Here is a 17,466-nt window from a genome sequence, read left to right as displayed (position 1 = left end):
CTGCTCCCCTGATGCTGCCTGGCCTGCTATGTTCCTCCAGCTCCACACTGTGTTATCCAATCCCATTAAACTGGGTTGGGTGTAAGTCATTCTCAATTTTGAGGGACTGTCAAAGTGAGGAGATCTAATTGACAAAATAAAAGGCTTTTTTTAAAGGAAATACTATTCTAAAATTCTCACGTTACTTGCCTAGTTTCATATTTGGGGACAATTTCTAATTTTTTACGTTAGTTCTAGTTCTCGTTTTCTTTAAACCCACTCTTCAATGCACAAACATTTAATTCTTACGTTTCAAATTTAATCATCTATTTATTCATACAAACATATACAACACAACCCTTCTCTATACTCTACTTCCTCAGCAGTAATTTGTAACTTTTCTAAATCCGGTTTATGTATTTCCCTTTATTCTTCTATGGTTCTGCTCACCATATTTTCTTTCCATTTAATCTGAGCAAGGTCACATTTTATCTCTCTATAATTAGCCACTCCCAAGTACGGTTCCTGTTCAACTTTTCTGCTCCTATGCTGAACCTACTTATGCGATTTATCTCTCAAATGTCACGCTGCCTTTAAGCTATGTTTTTATTTTAGTACTAGATTTGTGTATTTCCAACTTTTTTCAATGTTTTATTCATAGCTATAATTACATTTGTATCATGCTTTCAACATAATAAAGCAACTCAGGGTGCTTCCAGGCAGTGTTATAAAGCAGAATCTGATGCTGAGCCTTACTAGGCAATAAAGAACTGCAGATGCTGGAAATCTGAAACAGAACAAAATTGCTGGTGAACTCAGCAGGTCTGGCAGCATCAGTGGGAAGAAAGCAGACTTAACGTTTCAACTCCAGTAACTCTCTGTCGGTTCTCAAGAAGATACTGTCAGAAATTTCTGTCCTGATCAGGCAATATTAGGGTAGATGACCAAAAACTTGGGTCAGAGTTTTATGTGTCTTTAAAGGTAGAAAGAAAGAAAAGTGGAGAGTGTTATGGCTGGAATTTCTGAACTTAACCTTGGGTCTCTATTTGTATTTTGGTTTTTTCCCCAAATTCGAGTCTGCAGAGTAGACATGTAGTAAGCAAAAAAAAAATAACATGAGGCAACTTGCCGCAATACAAGAGGCAAAGCAAATGTGACTTCCATAAGTGCAGCTCATCGTTGGATGGCTATCTCATCTTGAAGATGCGTAAGCAGTGAAGGAGCATAAAGAAGCAGTTAGACACATCATTGTTGAGCATTGGGCACGTGATGAGTACCCTTGTTCAGAAGGGAATTTTTTAAACATTTATTTAAATTTAGATTTTATTTATATTTTGTTTTAGATGTTGGCATGTAAGTCGACCTGAAAAATCCCTCCAAGAATGGTTGATATGTATGCCAAGAATGAAAATGAACTTGCAGCATAAATATCGCTCAGCGTTTTGAAATGTCAACAGCATCCAATGCTAAGATTGGGTATGCCCATCTTGGCCACACAGCTCCTCGTGCCTTCTTGATCACTTGTGCCCAGCTATAAGTTATGTTAAACATACATTTGCAGGAGGAAAAATTGATTCTGATTGATAGGTATGGCATGTTAAGCCTGAAAAGAAGAATTGATCTAAATACCTAGGCTAGATAATTTTAAGCAACCAGTTCAGACATGTATGACACATTCCTGGAGCAGGTAGGATGAGGGAGGTGGTGGCCTCATTGTATTATTGCTGGGCTGCGACCCAGATAATATTCTGGGGACCTAGGTTCGAATCCTGCCATGGCAGATGGTGGAATTTGAATTCAATAAACATCTAATAAGAATCTAATGATGACTGTGAATCCATTATCAATTGTGGGGAAAAACCCATCTGGTTCACTAATGTCCTTTAGAGAAGGAAACTGCCAAACCTTACCTGATCTGGCCTCCATGTGACTCCAGACCCACAGCAATGTGATTGACTCTTAACTGCCCTCTGGGCAATTAGGGATGGACAATAAATGCTGCCTAACAAGTGATGCCCTCAGCCCATGAATGAATAAAGAAAAAAAAAAGTGAATCTTAGCCTTCTAACCCAGAGATGAGACACTACCACTGTGACACATGAGCCCTTATGAATATTTTCTCATCATTCTGTTGAGAATTATAGGAGCAAATTACTGCGGATAGTGGAATCTGTACTGAAAACAATAAATGCTGAGACCACAGTGGGTCAGGCAGCAACCATTGAGAGAGAGCAAGTTAACGTTTTGAGTCTAGATGACTCTTCATCTGAGCTGAAGTGAAGTTTGTAGGGGACACCATTTATGCTATAGTTAGCGCATGCACAGTGGCCCAGTAGTCGCCACCCTGGCCTAAATCCCGCGATATTTGCTGCAGCGGAAATGAGATCTGTCTTTTCCAGAGAGAGCGAGTGAACATGGTGGGTGGCTGTAGATGGTGGAGTTGAGAGAATCCACTATAAACCCAATAGAGTGCTGTGGAAGAAAAGATGTTGATAGTTCAGATTAAGTGATCGAAATGTGAGAATGGCAGAACAATGGTGTGTTTAACTGCCAGACTTGAAAGAACACAGTCCCAATGGGGTGGGGAGCAAGGATCTGAGAATGTAACAAGCAAAGGGAGGAATGGGTGTTGGTGCATAATTTGAAGGTGTTGAATTCAATATTAGGTCTAGGAGGCTGTAAAGTGCCTAGTCTGAAGATGAGATGTCGTTCTTCCAGTTTGTGCAGATTCACTGGAGTATTGTTATTGAGAATTGTTGTTGCATGTCTCTAGAGCAAGTGGAATTTGAAACCGGGTCTTCTGGATCAGAGTTAGGGGCACTACCACTCTTCCAAATGAACCTTTAGAGTCCCAATGTTATGGTCAATGTAGATTTTCTTTAAATCAACCTACTAAAGATATGTTAAGACATATATCTAGGGAAGGTGGGACTTGAAGCTGGGCCTCCTGACCCACAGATAGGGACATTATCATTGCACCACGAGAACCCTAAAAGTCCTTTTATATACTGGATCAATACACTGTGGAGCTGGAAGAACACATTAGGTCAGGCAGCATCAGAGGAACAAGAAAGTCGACGTTTCCATAAGACCATAAGACATAGGGGCAGAAATTAGGCCATTTGGCCCATTGAGTCTGCTCTGCCATTCAATCATGGCTGATAAATTCTTCAACCCCATTCTCCTGCTTTCTCCCCGTAACTCCTGATCCCCTTCATCAGAACTGGGTACGTGCAATAATATGATTAATGAAACGAATAAATGAAACCACGTCTACCTATGGACCAAATAAAAACTGAAATAAAAATCTTGCAGATGCTGTAAATCAGAAACAAGAAAAAACAGAAATTGCTGGAAAAGGTCAGCAGGTCTGAGGATTAACTCTGACTCCTCTCCACAGATGCTGCCAGACCTGATGAGCTTCATGATTTCCAGCATCCGCATCTCTTTCGGTTTTTATTTAGTATTTAACTCAGTAACATTAGGCCCCTCTTGACAGCTACGCGCATGCGCAGTGGCACAATAGTCGCCGTCCCGGCCCAAATCCCGCGATATTTGCTGCAGCGGAAACGAGATCTGCCTTTTCCAGGGAGAGCGGGTGAACATGGTGGGTAGTTGTAGATGGTGGGGCTGAGAGAATCCACTGCAATCCTTGTCCATCCGCCCCCTGATTAATAGCGGAACGTCCGTATCGACAATGATATCGTACAACGGAGTCCGTGACCATAGTGTGGACTCGTTATCTTTTTGAAAAACAATTTATATCAATCGAACGGAGTGCGGGTGTCTGTGGGCCTCGGGCTGCTTCATGACATCTGAGTCCTTAACCCTGGAATAGGCTAATTTTTAAAGTTGGTGTCTCTTTAGTGTGGGTGATGGCGCGGGCTGGGTCGGGGGCTTTAAAAGCTCGGTGCCAACTGAGTTTAAGAACGATCTCATAGCGGAATTTAAGTTTGTGGAGTTAAGTCTCCGAGGCGTGGGATTTCCTCAAGGCAGCATCGAACAGCCAGCACTGTTCACCCCCGTTCCAGTGGAGATCTTATATATTGTTTAAAGAAATGCAACTGAATTGTCAACAATAGCAAACTGCTAAAGAGGGTGAAAATTGATTGCACGGCCTTTTAAACAGAACCTGTTTCGAAGCATCAAACGTCTTTGAAGCAAAGAAAATGTGATAGCTGAAAGGTTTTTATTAGGTGTATTTTACAACACATGATTTACTAATTCCATTTTAAAAATGTGGACTGTCCCTATGTTCCAACAATACTTCAAATAATATGTCTTAAGCTTGTGTATTTGTAGCAGTATTTTTTATTTTAATGATTTTTTTTAACATAGGCTGACCAAGTAGAGCAAAAGAAGAAGAGGACTTTCAGGAAATTCACCTACAGAGGTGTTGACCTGGATCAGCTCCTTGATATGTCCCAGTAAGTTGCATTGTGTTAAGTAGTAACTTCTGTTGTACCAGATGTATACAGTACAGAGGAATGATCTGTGGCTATGTTTTCAATGTTAAGAATACAGTTTGATTAGTTGATTTATTTCAGCTTTTTTGGCTTGAAAAATGTGTTTTTATTTTAATTTGGAGGGGAGGTGGAGTGTCACAGTATCTGTTGACATACTGCAGCCCATCTTTGGTTCAATTTATTGTTGGTGCATGTACCTTAGTACAGTGAAAAGTTTTGTTTTGTGTGCAGTACAGGCAGAGCATTACATACAAGGATATAGATCATAGGGTGTTTAAACAGGGTGAGGCATACAAGCTTATGGCTGCACAGGAGATTCATAAAATCAAGATCAACATTAGATTTGAAATTGTTTGGAATAGGGAAGAAGTTGTTTTCGAACGTGTTGGTACGTATGTTTAAACTTCTGTCTTCTGCCTGACAGAAGAGGTTGGAAGAGAGTATTACCAGGGTGGGAGAGGTCTTTGATGATGTTGGCAGCTTTTCCATGGCAATGAGAAGTGTAGATTGAGTCCGTGGATGGGAGGTTGGCTTGCGTGATTGTCTGGGCTGTGTATGCAACTTTCTGTAGTTTCTTACCGTTCTAGGCAGAACAGTTGCTGTACCAAGCTGTTATGCGCCAAAATGGAATGCTTTCTATGGTGCATCTTTAAAAGTTGGTGAGGATCCGTATGGACGTGCTGAATTTCCTAAGCTGTCTGAGGAAGAACAGGCATTGTACCATCTTGACCGTTGCATCTACGTGGGAAGTCCAAGACAGATTTGGTGGTTATTGTCACTCTTAGGAACTTGATGCTCTTGACCCTCTCCACTTCAGCTCCATTGATGTAGATAGGGACGTGTCCTCCATCCTCCCTTGGACTACCATGTGAAACTTTAAACTTTTACCAAAAGAGATTGCAGGTATTTGCGTAAAATATCACTTCTTTTAAACAACAGCATTTCCAAGCACTTCATAACCAATGACTTTTGAAGCATCACCATGTTGAAATAATGATGGTTCATTTGTGACAGTAATAAAGGAGAAGAAACGCCATTCTTTTTCTTCAAAAGAACACTTTGCTTTGGATGTGAAAGCACCCAGACTCCTTTTAAATTATCAGCTGAAAGCTAGCTCCTTCAGAATGTCAACAGTGGATGTTTTGCACTGGACTGGTATTTGAATGTGGAAACATGTGATTTAGGCCAAAGTGCTGTCACCTGAGCCACAAGTGACATTATAAGAGCACTCTTATTAATGAGTGTAGATATTTTTAATTAGCCTGCTAAGAGACATCTATTGAATGGGACTTGAACTCAAGCCTTTTTGCCTAGAGGTGGGGATACTACCATTGTGCCATAAGGACCCTTATTAATGCGAGTGTATGTAGAGAGGTAAGTGCAGTTACAAGTCAACAAGTAAAACAGTTTGCTATCAGATTTGGTAATCACCAGGGTCTGAGATTCCATAGTAGATGGAGCAGGGAATATTGGTGCTAGTTGAAAAATGAAATATGCTGATGTTCATTGTTGTGAATGGAATTTTGTGCACTTTTATGAGGTTATATTGATCAAGACTAATCTTGATCTATGCTAAGTATAGCATGCTTGTATCTTCCCCAGTTATTCCAATGTTGGTATGCTATAATGAGTTCACAGTTTTGAAGTTTCAGCAGTGTTTTATCAATCCCCCCCCAAAAAAAGTTGCCTGAATGGTTGATCAGGGATCCCCATTGGTCACTATTTCTTGTGTTGGACCTGCCTGAATAGATCCAGGGAGTGACATGACAGACTGAAAACCCATCACCTTGATCAAGGCCAGAAAGATAATACGGTTGAGTTGAAGCTATGCTGGGACTTGTTTTTATATGTACGCTTTTCCTTTTCACCAGAGAATGGAAACCTTGGATAGTGTGTGGAGTTGCACCCTTTTTCTCTGACTTGAGCACCACCTGCTACCTTTGTTCTTCTCCGCAAGAGTGATGGAAAGACCTTGATTGAAGGGCAGTAATTTGCACACAAGATCCTGCAAATAGTAAACATGTGAAAGATGTCAAAACAATTAGATCACATCTGAATTTCAAACTGGGACTACAATCAACAAATTTCTGTCTCCAATGAGTGCTGCCATCTGATCCTGGCTCTCACTTGCAGCATGCATTCATTCAAAGATATAATATGGTCTAGTTTTAAAATGGTTAGGCTTTCAGAAATGCAATCCTATTGCAAACTCCATTAAATCTAAATTAATCGGCCTGTTGTTGAGAATTTTCACTGACATTTTGCTTTTGTTTCTAGTGAGCAGCTGATGCAGTTGTATTGCGCTCGTCAGCGGAGGCGTGTGAACAGAGGTTTGCGCCGCAAGCAGCAGTCCCTTTTGAAAAGGCTGCGTAAAGCCAAAAAGGAAGCTCCGCCAATGGAGAAACCAGAGGTGGTCAAGACTCACCTCCGGGATATGGTTATCCTCCCAGAGATGGTTGGCAGTATGGTGGGTGTGTACAATGGCAAAACCTTCAACCAGGTTGAAATCAAGGTAAGGTGAATTCGCTGCTGAATTTCTTCTTCACTGGCAGCTTTCTAGTATATATTTTGACATAGGCAGAATACAATATTGAAAGCGATTCACAAGATTATGTGCTGCATTAGTAAGCATTGGCTGCTTCAATTTTCCAATTCAGATAGATCAGCATGATTTTTGTTTCTTCTCTGGGTATATTTCATTTACTGTTGCTACTAATAGGTAATGTGCAAATAAGTAGTTTTGGACATTGCCTTTCTACAGCAAAAAAACTGGATATTTGGTTCATTTTCCTTGTGCTGATGAGACAGTTTGACCTGTTTTGCCTTTGCTAGCTCTTCAGGGGAGCTTTCTAATTAATCTCATGCTCCTTTTCCATTTTAAAAATTTGAGTATTTCTTACAAAGGTGAATCCTATTGTGATGCTCCATCCTGCTAGGAAAAAGGAGGCTGAGCAGCCTGGATGAAAAAGAGCGTAGTGTGTTTCAGTATTGTTGAGTTGAGAGACATGTTGCCAAAGCTTTTCATCTCCCATTAGCCAAGATAAATGTGTGAATGCCAAATTTCAAACAATTGCAACAACTTAAAGTACATGAGAAAAGGGTGCTGAATGGTCGCAGTGTTGCCATTGTGAAAGCAACTATTGTCCTGTCAAGATCCTGGGTAATTCGGAAGAGGTGCAATGTGTTTCTGTATTCTGTTGCTATATACATGATGTATTGACCCTTGGGTGATTACTTGAGATGGCAAACATAAATATTCTGTATTGTTTATGTTGGCAAAAGGTCATAGACAGAAACCTAACATTTAACATTCCCACATTACCAATTACTAGCACTAGAAGCTAAAATTTGCCCACGGTTTTTTTTTTAAAGAAAGAATCTTGCACTAAATTTTCTGGAAGGATGTTTCAATTTTTCATTGCATTAGTCACTGCAGAACCTTTATCTCCAACAGATGGAATGAACCTTTTGCCCCTGAGGCCGCCATCCTCAGTTGGCTCCGATATTATGTATCTGGGCTGGCTTTCCCAAACTGCCTGAAAACAAATTTCAACTCGTTCAAACTGCTTGCTGCTAAGTTCTGAGCACTGCATACACTTCATTCATTTTTGCAACATGATAGGTTAACAGTAACTTTGACCCCCTTAAATTCTGCCTACACAAATTGACGCAGATCAAATTTTAAGTTAGGAAGGAGGCATTGATGAGTGTTACTGTTGCTGGACCAGTAGTTTAGAGACGAGTGCTCTGGGGCTGTTTGCTAAAGTCTCACTTTTGCAAATGGTGACATTTGAATTTGAGTAATTAAACTAGAATGGAAACTAGTCTAATGATGATTATGAAATGGTTATTGAAAACCCTGTCTGATACACTTCTTATAGTGAGGGGAAAAGCTACCATCCTCATGTGGTCTTGTCTGTAAGTGATTCAGGTCCAGAGTGTAATGTGTTTTGCCTCTTAATTGCCAGTGTTTGAAAGGATTGAAACTGGGTGGACCACTCAGCATTGACCCAAGTCACTGGAAATGACAGCAGCGCACAGACGTGCTGACCCTGCAAGCCCCTCACTAATGTGTAGGGGCTTGTGCCTGATAATGCTTTTCACAGGGTCTTATACCTAACAATGTCCCAGACTCAGCCATTGTCATCCCTGGCAGGTCATACCCACCAGAGGTGGTGGCAGTGTGGTATACAGCCTGGGATGGAGTTGTCCTTGGAGTCCTCAACATGACTGTGGACCTCATCATGTCTCATGGTATCAGGTTAGACCTGGGCAGGGAAATCCACTGCTCCCTCTCAGTGGATGAATCATCATGCCTACATTTTGAACAAACCTCAGAATCCTCAGAGTAGCAAGAAATTCGTTACCAAGAGTGAATCGGGAAGACCACTGCTGACTAAACTGGGATAGTCTTAAAGGACATAAAATGTAGGAGCAGAACCAGGCCTTTTTGCCAATCCAGTATACTCCACTGATCAATGAAATCATGGCTAATCTGATGATCTGTATCTTTTCTCCATCACTCTTGATTCCCTTATCAAAATTCTGTCTATCTCAGCCTTGAATGTACTTAATAATCCAGCCTCTACAGCTCTCTGCGGTAAGGAATTCCACAAATTTATTGGAAAGTTCCCATTTCCCTATTTTTATACTCCATTTCCTTTGGAAGAAAGGCCAACGTTCCATTTATTTTCCCTATTTTATCTGCTAAACTTGTACGAATCTTAAAAAGCTTGCATAGATGAGGACTCCCAAATGCCTTATATCAATGTAAAACTTCTATTTGAAAAGGGAAGGAGACAGTAAACTGGTACCTGTAGGCCAGTTAGCTTAATGTCCGTTATCAGACTTTTCCAGAATCGAAGGATTCTTGGAAGATTACTGCCAGTGCATCCACTGTCTGTGTCGCTGCTACTTTTAGTAGCCTAGATGCATCCCATAGCTGCTCGACTGGGTCTGCAGCAGGTGGTGAGGGAACCAACAAAGGGAAAACTTATTTTACCTTGTCCTTACCCATCTACCTGTTACATGTGTCTGTCCATGATGATATTGGTCGATGGGTGCCACACAGTTCTTGGGGAGACAAAATCCTACCTTCACATTGAAGGTGCCCATCATAGTTTTGCGTGGCATTGCTACCATGCTGATGACTTGTATTTCAAACAGGCATAGTAGCTTAAAATTGATTGACAGTGATGTTCTGTGGGCCATCAGTGGAATTGTATTCTTCCACCATTCTATTACTTGGCTGAACGAAGAGATTGGCCCTGGTTCAGTGAAGAGTATAGGAGGGCATACCAGGAATCACTGTCAGTTTGGTGAAGCTATAGCATGTTAGGCAGTGGACGCAACTTAATGTAAGACAAAGCTAGGTGATCTCACAACCATGGATCAGATCTAAGCTCTGCAGTCCTGCTGCATGTTGTGAGTTAGGAATGGTGGTAGCAAATAAAATAACTCTCTGGGAAGAAGACCCTCCACAAGTAAGCCCGTACTTAATATTGGGAAAGCCCAGCACCCCTAATTGTAAAAGACAAGTCTGTTTCCAAGTCTGTCTTCTGCTGCATCTGTCTTCATCCAGAGGTGCTGAGTGGGTGACCTATCTTTGGCTCTTCCTGAGGTCCTCTGCACTGCAGATGTCAGTCTTCAGCCAAATCGATTCATTCCACATGATACAAAATGACTGAAGGCACTGGTTAGTGCAAAGGCTGTGGGCTTTGATAGCAATCCAGAAATAGTTTGAAGATTTGTGTTTCAGGTTTAGCTGCGACTTGTGTGGAGCAGTTCTAGGATAATTACAGCAGTGGCATCTACCTCTCAGTTTGGGGAGTTGCTCGGTTATGGCGGTCTATCAGCCCTCATCGTCAGCAGTGTGATGGAATGTGTAATCGACAGTGCTGTCAAGTGGCCTTGTTCTACCATATCCTGCTGCAGATGCTCAGTTTGGATTTTACCAGGCCCACTTGGCTTCTTACAGCTTTGGTCCAAACATAGACAAAAGAGTTGGTCTGTAGAGGGGTAGTGACAGTGACTGTATTTGACCAAGAGTGGCAATAAGGAACCCTAGCGAAATTGGGTAAGCTCTCTATTGGTTGAAGTAATACTTAGCAGCGAGGAAAGATGGTTGTGGTTTAGAAATTCAGTCATTTCAGCCACACAATGTTTCTGCAGGAATTCCTCCAAGGTAGTTTCTGCTTTAAAGCCTTAGCTGCTTCATCTGTTACCTTCCTGATATCGTGAGGTCTAAGATGGTGATGCGGAATAATCAGCAAACAATGTTCCATACTACTTACAATGATTCATATCATATTGAAGCAGCCTGTTTCCAAATCCAGCAAGACCTGGATAATATTCAGGCTTGGGCTGATGTGTGACATGAAGGTTACTTGTCACTTAAGTGCCAGGCAGTGAACATCTCCAATAAGAGAGCATTAAACCGTGATCTGTTGACATTCAGTGGCATTGCCATAGCTGAATCCCCTACTGTTAATATCCACGGGTTACCATTGACCAGAATCTGAAGTAGACCAGTTGTATACATACTGTGGGTACAAAAGCAGGTCAGTGGTTGGGAAATCTGTGTCAAGTAACTTAGCTCCTGTCTTTCCCAGTGCCTGTTGTTTGCTTAACCCAATTGTGTTCATACTTCACTCTGCCCAAGGCACATTTGTCAAACTATACTATTAAAAAAAATCCATGTGGATCACTGCAATGATCAAGACCCATTGGGGAATGACTGCCTGTGAAGATTTCTGAAAAGCTCTGCCAATGCACTTGTGCGAAGGAAACCTGTGGAGCATTGCAGTGAAACATTGGTGTACACCAGAAATTATGTACTAATTTAGAAATTCGATAATAGACTGAAATTTGATCTTTGTTATAAAGTAATACAAAATGCATGATAATAAGGTCTCTGGTTTACAGACAAAAATCATAGGTGCAGGTTCACTGGGTATAGCTGACCCATTTTGTGCTGCAGAATTTTGTTGATGTAATGGAGACAAGCTGCCTTGGTGAAACTACTCACTAACTGCAACAAAAAGATCTACTTTGCTGCATGGAACTGTTTGTAATTTGCAAATCTGCCACTATGTGGTGCAGTGCGCTGGAGTTGTACCTTGTTTTCAAAGAAATTGAATCAGATCTCTCTTTCTTTGGCAGTTATTGTAGTGTTGGCAAGTGCCTTTTAACACTAGAGACGTGTGTGTTACAGTATAAAGCCATTTTTCTCATGACTGATTTAGATAGAAGAAGGGGCTGCTGGTATGTGGATTAGTTAACGCTTGTGGAAAAGCAACGTGTATATTTCATAATTTGAGGAACAGTATCTGAAAGCAAGTCAACTTCATTATCACAACAGCGTAAATCTCCATGCAAAACATGGTTATGCTGTAGGCTTAAGAAAAGGGTAGAGGAAGATGAAGCCATGTTGCGTTTATACGTGAAGGTAAAGAGGTGGCTGACCTATCCATCCTACTGTTTGAAATAGGGCTGTGGAACTTCTGTTATTAAGCATATTCACAACAGAAGTTGATAGATCTCTGGAGACTGGTGGCATCAGATGAAATGGAGACAGTGCAGGAATATGGCATTGAGGTAGATGACCAGCTATGATCTAATTGCATGACAGAGTAGGCTCGTTAGGCTGTGTGATCTACATTCCTGGTCCTACATTGCTAGTGAAAGTTTCAAAAACTGTGAAGTGTCATGTCAGAATAGGTGGATGGTAAAATCTTCTGACCTTTAGTAAGTCCAGGAAAAGTTATTTCATTCAGACAAGAAACAGTTAGCCAATCGTTGCTTAATTATGACTACAGCTTTTATCCAATTTGTGGGATTTTTATTTGTCATATAGACTGTGTGCCCTCCAATTATCTATCTTCTGCTTGGATGGCATGACTTCTGAATGAGAAGTCAGTGCTGGGATCAGCATCGGTGCACTGAACAGACGTGTAGCCTCATGTTGCGTGTGGGGGACTGACCTACTTTACTGGCTTTTACATTTCTGTTGCCTCCATGTTTCTTCCCCTGTATCCAGCTCATGGTGCCATCGTTTTATAAAGTCAATATAATTGTACTTGTTTTAAAGATTGAAAGGTGCATGAGCTCTTTTTTTATTAAGTGGGGGCCATCGTAAGCAATAATTTAACCTTGTTTTATTGAGCATTTACAAAGTGAAAGAGTATATGCAGATCGCAACTATATTTAGTATTTTAGTATCGAAACAGTTTTCCTGGCCAGTCTAGCTGTGTCTTGAACTCCTGTTAAAACTATAGAAGTTAAATTAAATTGCTTTGTATTCTTTGCTAACTTTTCCTTTTTTTTGTTATTTTACAGCCTGAAATGATTGGCCATTATCTCGGCGAGTTCTCCATCACCTACAAGCCTGTCAAGCATGGCAGACCTGGTATTGGTGCCACTCACTCCTCCAGGTTCATTCCACTGAAGTAAACAGTTTGCAGTGGAAATGTGTAAATAAAACTTGTTTCACTGAATTTAACTTCATGATTATTCTTGAGCAGATCAACAACTTTCCCACTTCTTGCACTGTAGGCTGGAACATAAATATTTTCTCTACATGTATTTATCAGGCATTTCTGTTTTTCGTTTGCATAGTTCTTTTTGCAGTATCTTTAAATGAAAGATACATTTTTGCTTTGATCCTTTATTTGAGAATTCAAGCGCAACTTGCAATATTTAAATTGCTCTGCAACGTCTTTGAGGACTTTTGTATAAATGGAACATGGCTGATGACTTATGAGCCTTCTCTTCCACAGCAGATAGATCGGGAATTCGAGCAGTAGCCCAATTCCGTCTAGCTTTATGGACCAGATCCATAGAGGCTAGATTTGATGACTTGGTGAAACTGGGTGGATGTCTGATAATTAGCATTAGAGTTCCTCGTGAGGAGGTCTGTGCTGGGTTGCAGATTTTGTGAAATCTTTGAAAAATTAAAAATTCCTAAAATCTGTTTCAAGTTGAGACATTTGAGAACAATTGTAAAGAAACATTGTATAGTAGAGGTTGGCACAGGGTAAGGCTTAGTGCTAACCATATTGAGTCAGGAGCTGGAGCAGCAGATGGACTCGAGTGATGCTGAGATTGTTGTGGACAGCGCGTTCGTTGAGATGTACGTGTTTAAATACTGTTGAGAGTTGCTTTCTTGGGATAGCAATGGAAGCCAAGCCCATGGCATTATGGGTAGCCCTACTGCACAAAAGAGGAGGAAGTAGAATGGCAGGGCTATAGTGAAGAGGACAGACAGATGTTTCTGTAGTCACAGAAGATACTCCAGAAGTATGTTGAGGGAAGAGGAACTGTTAGTGCTTTAGGGGAGGCTTTAAACTAGAATGGCAGGGGGTTGCTAACTTGAGCAGGGAGACAGGATAGAAACTGAAGACAAATATAAGAAGCAAATTTGGAAAGATGAGAAAACAAATCTGAAAAACAAATGGCCATAGTGCAAAATAAAGCTACAATGACTAACAAGGTTAAAAAGACAGGTCTAAAGGGTTCGTGCTGTAATACATGAAGCATTTTCAATAAAGCAGATGAATTAGCAGTGCAGATAGACATAAATAGTTATATAGGTGCAGTTACAGAGGCATTGCTGCAGGATTACCAAGGATGGGAACTGAACATCCAGATGTATTTATTATTTAGGAAGGGCCGATGAAGAAGGAAAGGAGGTGGGGTAGCATTATTGGTAAAGTTGTTTCAATGCAGTGAGACAGGATATTGGATTGGAAATGCATGCTGTGGAATCTATAGGGGGAGATGAAAAACACCAACGGGCAAAATATGCCCATATGCAGTGTTTGCGATGTCAGGGAAGGCATTAAACAAGAAATCAAATTCATGTAGTACACAATTAAAGTCGCTTTTGTCTTACCATACTGTAGGCTGGTCTCTCGTAAGAGAGACTCCTGGTAGACGTTTAACCTGAGGATCACTACATCTCAAGCGAGGGTGGCCTGATGGCTACCTCTTGGTAACCTCGGCCAGTGTGGGAGGATTGAACTCACACCATTGTATTATAAAAGATGTGATAACAGAATGTTTGGAAAGCAATAATGAGATTGGACAGCCAGCTTGGGCTTATGAAAGGCGAGTCATGCTTAATAAATCTACTGGAATTTTTTTGAGGATATAGAATCATAGAATCCCTACATTGCAGATAGAGGGTGTTTGGCCCATTTGGTCTGTACCAACCCTCTGAAGAGCATCCCACCCAGACCCCCAGGGTGTTGGTGAGACCACACCTTAAGAGTATGGCGTGCAGTTTTGGTCTTCATACCAGAGAGAGGATATATTTGCTGTAGAGGAAGCACAGCTGCAGTTCACTAGGCTGATATCGGGGTTTGCAGGACTGTCCTAATGAGGAGTGATTGGTTTGACGAGGTTATATTCACCAGAGTTTAGAAGGTTGAGAGGGGATCTGATAGAAACGTGCAAAATGCCAACAGCTGAGATAAGGAAACATTTCTTCACGTGGTAGTAAAACTGTGGAAAAGGTGGCACTGGCATGGTGGCTCAGTGGTTAGCGCTGCTGCCTCATAGCGCCAGGGACCCGGGTTCAATTCCAACTCACTGTATGGACTGTCTGTATGGAGTTTGCACATTCTTCCTGTGTCTGCGTGGGTTTTCTTTAGGTGTTCCAGTTTCTCCCCTCAATCCAAAGATGTGCAAGCTGTGGATTGGCCATGCTGAATTGCCCATAGTGTCCAGGGATGTGTAGATTAGGTGCATTAGCGATGGGATAGGGAAGGGGGACTGCTGTGGGTGGGATTCTCTTCAGAGGGTCAGTGTGGACCTGTTGGGCTGAATGGCCTGTTTCCACTCTAAGGATTCTATGATTCTGTGTATGGAGAGAAAGTGACTAAAAATGCAGCATTGAGTTAGAGGAGCAGCCATACTTATACTGAATGGTGGTACAGGGTCAAAGATTGAATAGTCTACTCCAGCTCCTAGTTTCTATACTTCGAAGTGTGGCAGCAGTAGGTTAAGCATATACCTGAATGATAGGTCAACCTCACAGTGAATGCTATACATAAATTCCTTGTTCTAATGTTAAGGCTCAGGATACATGGAATTGTTACAGTGTGGGAGAGGCCATTCAGCCGATCATGCCTCCGCCAGCACTGTCCAAATGAATATCTTACTTAATGCCATTCTTTTGTCTTCTCCATTGCCTTGCACATTGTTCTTTTTCAAATAACTGCCTTGTACCCTTTTGAATACCTCAATTGAACCTGTAAACTGTAATAATTTGCAAAACAAATCGCAACCAAAATAGGTGTGCACTTCTTTCATCCAGAAAAAAAATAATATCCTCCCACTTTGAAAAATTCCTATTTATGAACATCAATTTGTCCCTCTGCACGTTGCCTTGTAATCTGTAGTGTGTAGGTCCTTTACAGGTAGAAGCGTGGATACAGATGATTTTACGTATTGACACGTTGAATGCATCAAGCCAGTAATACACTTTTATAGAAAAAAAAGTTGGGAGGTTCCAGTTGCAATATTTTGCGCACTTATTAAACAATGGGAATACAGTGGAAATTCACTAAGTACTGAAGCTCATGGGAATAGGTAATAAGGAGGACCTAACAAGTTCCAAAGTATTAAATATTTTAAGAAGGCAAAGGGAGGCATTGCTGCAAAAACTATCAGGTTATTCTTCTTTATGTTCCTGCTGTTGTTGACCGACATGAGCTCCCAGTAAAGGAGTACCTTATACATCATTTTCAAATGCAATTACTGCATTGCTCTTCCCCAGCTCTCTTGCCACCTTCTCCCTAATTATCAGATATCTGAGCTTCACATCCTGATCTTAATTGTTTCCCATTGGTAACTCTGCCTTCAGCTGCTTCCATCCAAAAACTGTCAGTTCCACACTCTTCCCCCGCCAAACTCTACCTTTTTTTCTTTCCCCTCTGCTCTATGATGGTTCCTGAAGCCTATCTCTTTGACCAAGGTTTTAGTAATGTTTCTTAAATAGAAGGGCAAATTTTAAAGGAAGTTGGACAGATGTTTGAAGGGAGCAGTGTCAAATATGGTGAAAAGGCTGGGAAATCAGTGATCATTTCTATGAAGAGAAGACCGTTTTATTCTTGTACCCTTTCCTCAGCTTTTATTGTTGCTTTAGTACATAACCCGATTGCCTGATCATTCCAACAATCTTTCATCACCACTAGTTATTGCAACAGGATCAGATTAATCTTTCCATGTATAACATTATGCAGTTCCCCACCACTCTACCCAATCTCCATCCTTCATGTGTAATTAACCTTCATGTGACATACTTGAACATAAACCCAATTAACTGCCAACCAAACATCATACCCCTGATTTATTGACCAGAAAATTTATTTGCTATCAGACCAATTAATGAGTAGGAGACAAGCTTACTCAATACACATATAATCTTTATATACCATGCACATTTAAAAAAATAATTTACAGGTAATATATGCGGCTTTTAGAAGTATGTTTTGCTACTGAAGAGTATATCTCTCTAACCCCAATCAAGAGAGAAGCACATGAACATATGTACATCCACATCACAAAGACATCTTTCTGTTGGCTTTTCAACATTGTGCAAACCACAGTCTTTTCACAGGGAGTTATGTGACATTCAAATATGTGAGGCCTCAGTATATTTGGGTAGAGCATATGATGCAAAAACAGGAAGAATCCTTCAATTAGTATTTTGGCAAGCATGTTGATAAAGCCTGTTTTCCATTCTTTGTTCTGTGACACATACAGACTGTCTCTGTTGTATAAATAGTTTGCCATCGAGAGGGTGAAAATGAACACGATTTGCAGTATGAATAAGATAAATGGCGACATAGGTGAAAACTGCGTATAACATTGGTGGTGACAGCCCACCCGGGTGGAATTACACTTCAGATCGAGAAAGTCATCCTTCCAAATGGTGAATGTGTTGGTGATAACAACGAGGGAACGAATACCGAAGACCAGAGCCAAATAGTTTCTGGCACAAGATGAGACATGGGCT

General features: G+C 41.0%; 2 protein-coding genes across 3 annotated transcripts in view; one reads left to right on the top strand and one right to left on the bottom strand.

The window, feature by feature from the left end:
• The first annotated feature begins 2,370 nt into the window (after positions 1-2,370).
• rps15 (ribosomal protein S15) lies at positions 2,371-12,940 on the top strand. Of its 2 annotated transcripts, none has more exons than XM_048614259.1 (4): positions 2,371-2,396; positions 4,318-4,406; positions 6,723-6,957; positions 12,783-12,940. In XM_048614259.1, exons 1-4 carry the CDS (start codon positions 2,394-2,396, stop codon positions 12,894-12,896), a joined length of 441 nt encoding a protein of 146 aa, XP_048470216.1. In that variant the 5' UTR covers positions 2,371-2,393; the 3' UTR covers positions 12,897-12,940. The 2 variants fall into 2 exon arrangements, with proteins under 2 accessions (XP_048470216.1, XP_020370984.1); XM_020515395.2 differs by lacking the exon at positions 2,371-2,396 and adding an exon at positions 3,541-3,586.
• A 3,964-nt stretch (positions 12,941-16,904) lies between these two features.
• The window catches only part of LOC125486443 (gap junction beta-5 protein-like), a 1,170-nt gene continuing 608 nt past the window's right edge, over positions 16,905-17,466 (bottom strand). Inside the window, exon 2 of the mRNA XM_048613933.1 lies at positions 16,905-17,464. Within this exon, the coding sequence (XP_048469890.1) occupies positions 16,905-17,464 (560 nt within the window). The remainder of the gene's footprint in view (positions 17,465-17,466) is intronic.

The sequence above is a fragment of the Rhincodon typus genome, chromosome 29 (genome assembly GCF_021869965.1).
Source record: "Rhincodon typus isolate 14 chromosome 29, sRhiTyp1.1, whole genome shotgun sequence".
In the NCBI taxonomy this organism is placed as follows: domain Eukaryota; kingdom Metazoa; phylum Chordata; class Chondrichthyes; order Orectolobiformes; family Rhincodontidae; genus Rhincodon; species Rhincodon typus.
This window is presented reverse-complemented; position numbering and strand designations above follow the sequence as displayed.